Here is a 12,561-nt window from a genome sequence, read left to right as displayed (position 1 = left end):
AAGAGAACTCAGTCCCCGACGGGCCAACGGCTCCTGTCAGAAGTAGACGGGAGCCCATAGACATTGGATCAGTGAAGAAACTTGGTCCGTGACAATTAAGCGCCCCTGCCAGAAGAAGCAGGACGGAGAGCCCGCATCAGGTGAGCTCCCCGCAGCAGGGCATCTACAAGAAACCACACCTCGGGTGGACGGGAAGTGGGCAAGGGCCTTAACCCAGCATACTCATGTTCATTCATTCCACGCAGATGCAGCCCTAAGAAGCACCTTCTTGCCATTGCAGCCATCAGCACAGAAAGTGAAGGCTATCCTAGAACCATTCACATTCCTGGGAGGGCTGCTACCGTGCCCCAAAGCCCCCGCAGAGACCAGGTGAGCGTAACAGAATTCAAAGCCTCCCAAGAACCTCTGCCTGGGCGTAATGGAAACCTCGGAAACCGACCAGTTGGCCAAGTGCATGCCTCAAGGCAAGAAACCAACGCTCTGAGGTGGGAATTAATTGTGAATCAGGAGCGATGTCCTGTGTTTTTGCAGTGAAGTGTCTGGCCAGGGCATTGCAGAGGGTTTAAGAGGGAGAGAGGTGAGGTGGAGATTGTGGAAGGGTTGGCTAGTTTCTTGCAGATTTTAAAGAGTTCAGCCGTGTTGTTTGATGAGCCAGAGACATGAGCCTGGATGTGTGCCCTTTTATTGGAACAAATGGAAAGTCGGTATTGCCTTTGGAAAAGGCAACTGGCTAGTTCGTCAGAAGGTGAGCCCGAGCGTTGCCACTTCTGTTTCGCAGCTTTGCACTTGCATTTCAGGGATGCAAGTTCAGAATCGTATCAGGTGTTACACTTGGAGGCATGTTTCAAGTGGATCCACATGCCTGGGGCAAGAACGTCAAGAGTGTTTGTGATGGCTAAATGGAGGTTGCTCACAGCGGAGTCATAGGTCAAGTCTGCAGTGGCGGTAGAGGGGGTGATGAAGGTGGATGAGAAGGCAGCAGCTGATACTCGTTTCATCGGACGGATGCCCGTGAACGAGGTTGGCAGGGCTGGGGTGGTGTGCAGTCAGATGGTAGAGAGGTCCCAGGTGAGAGGGGAGGAGGGAGTGGTATGACCAGGAGAATGGGGGTTGTCTGACCAGGAGGATGGGGGTGGTGAGTGGGGCAGAGAGCAAAAGGTCAGTGTGGATCAAATCATCAAGAGTATGTGCAGCTGAGTGTGTAGGACCTGAGGGGAGAATGGAGAGGGAGAGCAAGGTGCAGAGGTCACAGAAGAGAGTGGATGCCGTGGCTGAGGAGTCAAGGTGGATGTAGAAGTCACCCAGGAGAAGGAGTTCAAAGGTAGATGTGAGGAGAGAGGAGGCAATGTCAGCCCATTCAGAGAGGAACAGGCTGATAGAACAGAGGTGGCTGTAGATAGTGGTTATGGTCAGGGAGCACTTGGGGAGATGACCAGCTTGCAAACCTTTCTCTCAAAGTAGGGGAATGGCTGTGTGGGTAAGGGGGAAGAAGGAATCCACTTAGGGACGATCAGGGCGAACCTCACTGACAGCACAGTTACGGTTAGGGTGCAGCTTGCAGATGATCTTAAAGCCATTGGGGAGAAGGGAGTTAAAAGCAGTGACTGAGCTGGCATTGAACCACGTCTCGGTGAGAGCGAGGATATCAAGGTCAATGTCTTCAAGGAGGAGGAAGACGTTGGCAGAGTGTTTGATAGCAGAGCAAGCATATAAGGTGGCAAGATGCAACAGGTCACTGCTTTTTAAGGTTTTCCGAGGATGGATACAGGGGTGTCGTACCCCAGTCGGAGGGGTGGGGGGACAGAGAGTGAGGAAGAAGGTAAAAATCTCCTCAAAAACCCTAGTGCTAGGAGACTTTAACCTCGGGCACAATGATATCAATGATCACAAGGCCACCTCCGTAGCCAACATCCTGACAGAACTAGGTTTCACGCAGAAAGTGAATATGTCCACCCATACCAAAGGGAGAACTCTCGACTGGGTTGCCAGTCACAACTGTAACCTCTCCATTACACCCATTGCCCCCCAAATATGGACTGACCACCACTTAATTTCCTTTACTCTCAATACTAAAAGACCCACGGCTCTAACACCCCTCGCCGTACCCACATTAACCAGAAACAAGAAAAATATCACAGCGGACAACATCTTACCCCATATCATACCTAATCTAAATTCCTTACCAGACCATACTGACCCAGGCCTCCTAGTGGTGGAATTCAATAATGCTATGACCAATGCTCTCGACAGCATTGCTCCGCTTAAACTTAGGAAGAGTAAACCAAAAAAGCATCTTAACTCCTGGTTTACACCCCACCTAAAAAACCTAAGACTACAGAAAAGAAAACTCGAAACGGTATGCAACCGTTTTCCCACCGCAGAAAATAAAACGAATCTAATAAATATCTCAACGCAATACAAAAAGGATATCATGCTGGCCAAACAAGAAACGTATAACAACCGGATTACCCAAGCCAACTCCAGTATGAAGGAGCTCTTCTCTTTTCTAAAAGAATTGGATACCCCTATTGCAGTACAGGATGACTCTATTAAAGATAAAACCTGGTGCACAGCCATTCAGCTGGCACTAACCAACAAAGTGGCCAACCTCCAAACTAAAATTGCTCTAAAGAAAGCTACACTATCAGCCCAAACCCAATTTCCCCTGAACAAAACACCTGTCCCGAAACCCAAAGAACTCACCCAATTTAACTTCTCTAAGGTCTCAGTGCTCGAGGTAGAGAAAACTATTCTTGCACTTAAACCATCTAATTGCAAAGGCGACCAATGCCCAGCATAACTGATCAAGGACGCTGCTAGAGATCTAGCTCCCTTCATCACCAAACTCATCAATGCCTCCTTCACTACTGGCACAATTCCGCGTAACCTAAAGGAAGCTTGGGTACTCTCCCTTCTGAAAAAACAAAAACTGGATCCTAACATTCCCACAAACTACAGGCCCATCACCACGGTGCCTTTCTTATTAAAAATACTAGATAAGGTAGCATACACCCAAATTCAGAACTTCCTTGAGGTAAACCATCTCCTTGGCGCCCGCTAATCTGGTTTCCGACCTCAACATGGCACAGAGACTGCCCTTATCGATTTAAAAGCCCATATACACTCACTCAGAGACGAGGGTAAATTAGCACTCCTCCTCCTACTAGACCTCTCAGCCGCCTTTGACCTGGTGGACCACAGAGTCCTCTGTAATCACTTGGAATCTGCAGCCCACTTTTCGCGGGAGGGTATAGTCTGGATACAGTCATTCCTTAGCGACAGGACTATGAGGGTGTTCTCCCCCTCAGCAGCAGCAGACCCGATACCTATCACTTGTGGAGTGCCCCAGGGATCTTGTGTCTCGCCAACACTCTACAATATCTTCACCAAGCCACTCTTTGACGATCTTGACAATCTGGGTATCACCTATACCAATTACGCAGACGATACCCAGATTCTCCTCCCACTCACCAGGGATTATGTGGAAGATCTGGCTTTGGTGAACAGAGTCTATAGCATCGTTCAGGCATGGATGGCCAACCATGGCCTATGCCTGAACGATGATACAATAGAGCTCATCATCCTGGGTACCACAGCTCGCATCACTAAACTCAACCCTAATTATTCAGCATTCATCATCGATGGGAACACCATCAAGGTCACCAGAGAAGTAAAAACACTAGGTTTCTATCTCGATTCGACCTTATCCTTTACCAAACAGGTAAACTCATTGGCCTCATCCACGGCCTATACATGTAAATTAATTCAAGCCGGGAAACAATTCCCATCAGATGACAGTTGCCTAATTTTATCCAGGGCCCTTATCCTCTCAAAATTAGATTTTTGTAATTCCCTCTACATAGGGGCATCTAAACAAACCATCAACGGAATACAAGTGCTCCAAAATAATGCACTTAGAGCGGCCCTAAGTATTCCCAGAAGAGCACATATTTCTGAAATAAGACGGAAACATAAATGGCTCTCTACCCAAGAAAAAATCAACCTCAAATCTACCTCCCGCATCCACAAATGCTTAAACAACAAAGCCCCTAGCTACTTAACAGAACGATTTACTAGAAAAAAAATTCTACTAGACCAACAAGAATAACCAGCCCCACTGCCTTCTAGTGCCCAGATTTAAACTGTCCACTATTGGAGGGTCCAGCTTCCCAGTTAGGGCAGCTCAATTGTGGAACTCCCTACCTCACGCACTTAGATCTGACCTAACGTTCAACAAATTCAGAAAGAACACAATAAAATGGCTCACTGAGAATGCTATGTAACCCTCATTCTCCCCACGCACCTACCGCATGTACTGTACTTGATATAGATTTGCTATCTTGTTACGTCAGCCTGCTGACTTGTTGTCAGCATACCGCTTGTACTTGTACTCTATTGCCTAACCCTCCTTCTGTGGAGCCAAGAAAACTGTTCTACCATGTTCTGTAAACTTGTAACTTCTGTAACCAAGCTGTAAGCCCTCTTGTCACATGCGCCCTGCTACCTCAGGGTCCGGCGCGCACAATAAATAAATAAACAAACAAACAAACAAAGAGTAGCAGGTGTGGGAAGGAAGTTGATATGGGATGGCAAGCACTGATCAAAGAGGCAGAGGTTGGGTTGAGGACCCTGAGCCATGATAGTGCCATTGCGATGGACATTAATGATACACCTGGATGATGAGAAGCCCGCCAAGAGTACTGCCCATCTAGTGCCACCATTAATGGATGAAGAAGTGAGAGGCGAGAGAGTGGAGATAAGATGAGTACAAAGATCTGGAGAGGGGCCATAAAAAGAGGGTATCAGTGACAATCTGTTTCGAGGTTTTCACTGAAATAGGTGTCTGCAATGGGTAGACCACAATTAGTGGTCAGGAAGTCTTTTTTAAACTTTTTCCTTACAGACTTTGCGAGAGAGGATAGTTGATAGTATAGCAGTTAGAATAGATAGGGGAGATGGTGAGTGCCATAGGGGTGGCAGAGAGATAAGGATGGAAGATAGAGGTTGCACAGCACAAACACAAGCTCATCAAGCGGCCAAGTAGCAAAGGAAGCGAGAAAAACAGATGCAATCGAAACACTTGGGTGCAAAGATGTTAAAAACACACCAGGATTCGATTTTCCACAAAGCACAGTAGTGCATTGCAAATAGCGGTCCAAAGATGTTAAAAACACACCAGGATTTGATTTTCCAAAAGGCACAGAAAAGCATTAAAAAGAAGGATGAAGTAAGGCATAAGAAAGCTGAGTGGCATAGAAACACTTAAGTTCGACAGCTGTGTGAGATAGTAAATAGGCATGACAATGACCAGGCCATGACTCACAGGTATTCTTGATGGGAGAGCACACTTCCAGAGGCACGAGTTTGTGGGGTGGACGGCTGCCTGCTTGGTGGCAGTTCCATGAGGTGGATGGCGGGCATGAGGTGCCGCGACCTTCACCACCTTACTCTGTACCAGCTTTGCTTTGTCTGCTAATCTTCTCTGTGTTATTTCTTTTTCCCTTTCTTTGATCCTTCTGCAGTGGTGTACTATGATGCTCTGTATTTCTGCCCATCCTTTGGCTTCTATCCCAGCAATTTTATCAAGGGCTTTCTGTACCTCCTTTGGGAGGCCTTTTTTGATAATGAAATAGAACAGAGAGGTGGATTGGTCCCACGCTGTACCAGTCTGCACTCGCCACATATCCTGCATCCGAAGAATGAACTGCGGAGCCTCCTCCTCGTCCCCCATAGTGCATTGCATAACAGAATGTAGATCTGGGGTGTCTGGCAAGGTTCTGCAATGTGCATCCCATATTTATGCTCTTACATGGTTAAAAGATGCCCCATCATGTCGATCATTGCCCATCGTTACTGCCGGGAACCCCGCCTTCACCCACACTCTGTCTGCCTGATCACCCACTGCCGATACCAGGAGGCTTTTGATATCCCCTATGGCCAGGGGGACCCCTGCTGTGTTTTTCTCAAATGCGTATATCCATTTTCCCACTCCCCCTGCAAGGGGAGGGAGCGCTTTTAATAAGTTTGTTTTGTCCATCAATGCCCAAGGGACATAATGGGGATGTCCTGCTCCCTTGTGGATTATAGGCATTTGCACATTTGACCTAACCTTTCCTCTACTTACCTTTGCTCCTTTCTTTTTTGCTATCGCCATTCACCCTAGTCTATTGCAGAGCCTTCCTTCCCACCTTTCTTCTTCTTCTGCTTCCGTTACCTGTGGAGTGGCCCACTTTATCTGTAGTATTCCTCCCACTGCCCCCTCGTCTGACTCGTCAAAGTCACTCCAACATTCCTCTTCCCTATCCGATGCTACTTTGTCATATCCCGCGCTTACTGTTTCGCCTTCTCGCTCCACCCGTACTGTTTTAATTGGTGCGCTGTCTATTCGGAAAAGGAAATTCACGGATTTCCATTCATCCTTTGGTAATGCTGTGGAACTTTGTAATGGGGGCAGTAACTGTGGTTGTCCTCCACTCTGGTGTTAATGTTGTTTCATATAATGTCTGCAATCGGGATAACTCTGCTTGCGTGTTTGTCATTAATATTTCGAAATCTTGTGTCGTTGGTCCTACATGGGTAGGAGCTGTACTTGTTGGAGCATATAGACCTACAGGGGTGCCATTAGAGTTTGCTGGAACTTATGGGCGAGGTGGTGCAGTTACTGGGGTGGCCGGTGCACTTGGCTGTGGCAGATATAGTGGTTCGTAATACCCCTCAGCAGGTCTTGTAAGCAGTGGGTATAATTTCTTTGGTTCTGTTCCTCCTGTGTCCTTCTCTCCTGCCTCGCCATTGGACATGGCTGGAGCCTCTGACTCTTTCTCTTTACTATTTTTAGGGGGCGTTTCTTCGAACATCCTCCATAAATACAATACTTCTCGTCTATTCTGGAGCTACTTCCCTTTATACTTAGCCATTAAGTATGTTTACACATGGTCTAATACTACTTTATCAAAGGACCCTTCTTCTGGCCAGGCCCGGGGTGGCACCTCCCCTTTAATTTCTGTCAACCACCGCCCATGGTATTTCTTTATTTTGTTGCTATAGAGAGGAAGGTGCCTACAAATATGTGAAAGTGGCATGTCTGCACCCATAGTGTCGCTATATTACCTTGGTCTCCCTCAGTGTGTGTAAGTGTGTATTGACACCCTTAGCCTTTAATCTTTGATATACGATTTACACTTTTGATTCTATACTTGATACTTGATTCAATTTCTTATACAGTGCAATGATTGACATATAACATATAAAGAACACTTGACCAGTTAACGTTTCGGCACGACAGACCAACAAATATACGAACAGCACTGAACAGAGAACATAAAACCTTAAAACCGTCCCTTATACCCCAATCCCCAGCTTTGTTAAAGGTTTGCTTTCCCCCCTTCACACTCAACATTCACATCACCTCCGCTCTTCCAACACGTTATAGATACAAAAGAAAACGAACATCGTTTTCCCGAGCCTACTAAATATACGAGGCTCCTACTTTTATCCTTTTCCTCACTCATATTCCAGCACTGGTTGGGACAGTGCTATGCGGCACCGCCTTCCACCCCCTCTCGGAGCTAGGTTTCCGGTGTCTCCACTTATTTCATCCCCTTATTCATATAAAAAAACGAATGGCCAAAAAAGAATAAAAAACCCCTTTAAATTCAACAATCACTCTATTCAGTCACACCCAACCCGTAATGTTGCCCCCCTTACTAAATCTGCTCCATTCCCTTCACACTTCCCACCTTTATTCTTCTTGCAATAAATACTCATATGTCTGTGGTATTTCGAAAGCCTCCATTCACGATCTATCCAGAAGGGGGGCCTGCCCGGCGAGCAATTGGGTATACGCAAAGCCGGGACCCACAGAACCTGCTCAGGAGCGTACGCTTTTAGTAGAATCTGGTCAGCCGTAGGTGTCGATGGCCCTCCCAGGGAAGCCCCGGATCTCGCTGCAGTACGGGGACGTCAAGAAATAATCACGTCGGGGTCACCACTTTGAAGGCACCGGGTCCCAACACGATACTAAAAGAGCCAAATAATGAGACCAGGAAATGGATCGCAAGTTGAACAAAGTTTATAAAATTGTGCATGCAGAGAACTCTGCTGCTCTGAGAGCGCTCTGCCAAATATTACATGAACAGTACATTATAAGTTCTGGAAACGTCACTACTGACGTTTCCCTACAGGTACAGCATATTACAGCAGGATTGGCGGAATACATGGATACATTATAGGATTGGCTCGTAGCTTGGAGGTACAGCAGGCAGCATGTGGGTCAGCTGGGCTCCCTTCCTGCGGGTGAAGGTCAGGTGTACAAGATGCAACATTTCTAACTATCTATCTTAGCACAACAGAGACTAAAGACATGAGACAAAGTACTATTATAAAAAGTTGGCATTTTAAGGGGATGCCGTAAAGTTCATTTGATAAATATATGGGTTGGTGGCCCTTTACGCCCAAAGGGTCATAAAACACAGTGCCTTGGCCCAGGTACCTGCCTTAGGTTTTTTGATCTACTTGATGCCCCATGATACGGATTGACACATGTTGTTTCTACAGAGGATGTATGATGAAGGGGATTAAGGCTGTGGTGGGTAATTGGCATGGTCACTACAAGAGTTTGGATGTGTATCTGCATCAAAGAGATAGCGGGTCAGGAGCTCTGTGAGCTGTAACTTTGAGGATGGGTGTCGAGGGAGCACAAGCAGGTATGTGGAGACGGATGGGCACACAGTCCAGGGTTTGCTCCGGTCACACACAGGGCAGTGAGCTCATAGGAAGAGAAAGGATACTGAATATTTGCAACAATACATGGCTAGACTTCCGTGAGAAATGGGTTTGTGCAGAGCTGCCAGGAGGTGGAGGGGGGAAGCTGTGCTTGCTGTGTGCCGCGCTGGACAGAGGGAAAGACAGTTTTTAGAGATCATTATGTGGCCTAGCAAAAGATGGCGTTCAAGGTGGCACAAAATGGAGTCTGTATGCTTCACCAAATTGTTTTGTTTACCATCTTGCTCATTGTTAATATGTGGTACAAATCATATACATGCTAAACAAACGTGGGGACGTCTCCCACTGGGCAAACACAAGATCCATTCATATTAGGAATGTCAACGGGGGTCAGGAAGACCTTCCCTTCCAACATTTTCATTTCACTTTACACAGTGAATCAGGTAGGCAAGGGCCAGGCACAAGCAATGCAGGATGCAGAACAATGTCCGTACACCAAAGGTCAGGTAACCAAAGGGAAATGCACAAACAAACCAGGAAGCAAACAAGTTCAGTACACAGCCTGGTGAGAAAGGGGCAGGCACAAGCAATTCAGGAGGCAGAACAATGTTCGGTACACTACAGGTCAGGTAAACAAAGAGGCTGGCACAAACACTCTAGGTAGCAAACGAGTTTGGTACACAGCAGGTCAGGTGAGCAAGGAAACAGTAGGAGTAGGAATAGAGCTAAACAACCTGGGAAGACTCACCGTAAAGTTGTCGAGCAGGCTGCTTTCTTCCACTGCTCCTTAGATCATGCTATTGCCTTCTTGACATAACGTCTCCCATGACTGACACTATGTTGCGTCTTAGACCATGTGTGAGACACGTGACTACAGCGACTGCTTGGAAGTGTAGTTCAGGCGCTCGAACACCAGGGAAGGCACCACTGATTCCAGAGCGCCTTCAACCTAAATTGACGACACTGCCCAGTATCCTGACAGAGATCCCTACAGCCATGGGTGAACGGAACACATTTTCACAGGTGAATAAGGGCTCCCCCAACAAGAGATCCCAGTTAAGCCTGCAAAGTGGAGTACTTGGAACAGCAGCAACAGTCGCGATTGACAGTAGGATGGGAAGGGTCAGCTACTGAAAACCCTTGACCCTCGAGGGATAGACCAGAGAACCCAGCTGAGGTTGGTGTAACCCCATGACGATGGTGCTGGCAAAGGAATAGTGACTCAGTTACTTGGGAGTGAAGATTGAGCAATAGTGACCCTAGTCAGTGGCCACAGCTTGTGGTTTGAAGACGTACAGCAGGACACGCAACTGGAGGTCTCCACGCCAGGAGGACTCTGCCAGGGTCCTGCTGCATAGATAAACTGTGAAACAAAAGGGTGCAGCCGAGTCAACGGCTTCATCAGGAAGCCAATTTGATGTGCATGGCTTTGAAGATCAAGCAGCACAGGTGGATTCTAGAGGAATCCCAGATATACAACTCCTGCGATCACTTTCAGGTATCCCGACACATTCCTTTGGGAACTCCTATCTGGAACTTGCATCAGAGAAATGGTCCTTCATGGTTATGCCTGATCTCCCCCAATCAGATGCAACACATCAGTTGCATGAATTCTGGATTTCACAACTCTAGAAACTCCATTTTAGGAGGTTACAGGTAGAAAAACTACTTATGCAGCCACTGTATTAAAGTATGCTAACAACATCTGTCTGGGTGAGGGTGCAAACCAGAGAGGCAAAGAACCTCAGCAATAGTTCCCACCTTTGTGGGCCATAGGTTTGACCAAAGAGCCACAAACATATGATTGTTTCCCTAGTGAGATCTGAGTGGTACTCAATGGGGGTAAATAGTCATAGCATCATAAAAAGTAAGCAACATGAGGAGGGATCTCATAGAAAATCATCAAAAGTGGGCTTACTTCCTTACAATCGTGTGCAGTGTCTTTTGCAGCCATTTATTGAGGGGGTTTTCAACCCATACAGGTGATATAAGCCCACATATTCTCACTTGGAAAGACGCAGTTTTTAATTTGTAGTTTTAGCTGTTGTAACAATGGCAATGTCACACAATATAAGTTATTAAAAATGAATTTAAGGGTCTGTCAAGTCTTGATGTAGAAAGCCTACTTTGTGTTTACCAGATTCCTTTCTGTTATGCCTTCTCACTATAGCCAGTCGCCTGCAGTGTGGTGTCGACAAAACTTTATTCACTGGAGGGCTGTGAAGTCTGCAATGAGCGTAGAACGGCAGCTACAGGAAATCACAAAGAGATTGAAACAGGCAAGTGTTAAATCTCATGGATTGTTTGAGAATGGTTTGTGAATGACTGTGTTAGTGTTAATCACTTGTGGCGGGACCACCGAATGGTCTTGCCACTTGTGTTCTCAGAAAGTAGAAAAAATCAAAGAAAATAAGGTTTATTTACATGAATGCATACAGGGGCACGATGTGTCTCAAAAGGAAACTGCATTGGGCCTACAATGCAGAGCCTTGAAAACACACAGAGATGACTGCCAACCTGAAAAGATAGCATTTCATTTTCAAATGCCACATCAAAATGCAGTTTTCAAAGAAAGAGAAATACACTTACTAAGTGGACCTTGCATGCAATTGTCAAAGATCAAAAACCAGAGGCCTACTTTTCATTAAAGGTGACCGATGACTAAAGGCATCATTTGCAAACACAGAAACTGCTGTTATGGAAATGTGTTCATTTGCAGCCTAAAATAATGAACACATGGAGTCAGTTAATTGCAGGCCAAAGTCAACAAAGGCAGCAGATGCCCGGATCTTATGTTCAGTGGGGAAACCAAACCTAAATGCGCAAAGTGAAGCATAAATATGCATATAATTAAGAGATGCCTATATGAGTAGATGCAGAAATGTATTTTGTTCATTTTCATAAGGCGCACATGAATCCTTCAGCTAGCATTGGAAAGCTTATTACTAGGCTGTTCGGTCAGAATTCGACCTTGGGACGTCAAGCTACAACTTAAAATGGGCTTCGAGCTAGGGGTAGAATGGCTCCTCAGCCATTTGGCTGCCGGACGAATGCAATTCAACTTCATGTGGCCCTTTTTTTCAGCATACAGGAGGGCCGAGTACAATCTAACTTAATACAAACACTCGTAAATCGATCCGTGGGTTGTGTGTGTTTAAAACGTCAGTTATTTTCAATTTGGTTTCCCATGGTTGGCTGCAGTGTTTTTTTTAAAAATGGCCTGAAAAGTAACAAACAGAAATGGGCTGCACTGCCTAGGCCTGTCATCTGCACTACCTGGTCATGACAGTTCTGCCATTTCGGTTACTTGGAAATCCTGTAATATTTTGCACAAAGGAGCGATGTTGCGTTCTCACCTCGTCTTTCTGGGCTGCATTCTGCTGCCTTTCTTTCTTCACCTCCTGCTGACTCTGTTGGGGAGCGTTAATGAGTTTGAATAGATCTTAAACACTGCTTCCTTCACTCTACGAGATGCTGTTAAAGGTAACACCTTGTTACAATGTGGCAACTGTGGGGGTTGGACTGACCCACCATGAGCCGCAAATGTCTGTACATCGAGGCTGACAGGGGGCCAGGGAGGCGTCCATTGGCATGGCCAACCAGAACCGTGTTCTTATTTGTAATGTGCATTTGAAAACTGAAGTCCCTAAATTGCAACACTTTTTATGGGTGGTATGCATCTGAATGTCTAGTGAAGGTACTTTAATTGTGAAGAAACCTGAATGTAACACAACCATTAAACAGCAGATGAAGGGAACTGGCCACCAGGGGGTGTACGAATGAACAGCTCCTCTGTGTGAGCTCCGTTCCGTGGTCCCTGGAAAGTGGATTGAGCCCCCA

General features: G+C 46.3%; 1 protein-coding gene across 15 annotated transcripts in view; it reads left to right on the top strand.

Annotated features, from left to right (window-relative positions):
• DHX40 (DEAH-box helicase 40) overlaps window positions 1-12,561 on the top strand; it is a 1,529,377-nt gene that overhangs the window by 1,262,627 nt on the left and 254,189 nt on the right. For all 15 annotated transcript variants that reach the window (XM_069615133.1, XM_069615132.1, XM_069615130.1 and 12 more), the window contains one exon: window positions 10,892-11,000. In XM_069615133.1, coding sequence (XP_069471234.1) covers window positions 10,892-11,000 — 109 coding nt within the window. The remainder of the gene's footprint in view (window positions 1-10,891; window positions 11,001-12,561) is intronic.

The sequence above is a fragment of the Ambystoma mexicanum genome, chromosome 9 (genome assembly GCF_040938575.1).
Source record: "Ambystoma mexicanum isolate Mex_15411 chromosome 9, UKY_AmexF1_1, whole genome shotgun sequence".
NCBI lineage: Eukaryota > Metazoa > Chordata > Amphibia > Caudata > Ambystomatidae > Ambystoma > Ambystoma mexicanum.
This window is presented reverse-complemented; position numbering and strand designations above follow the sequence as displayed.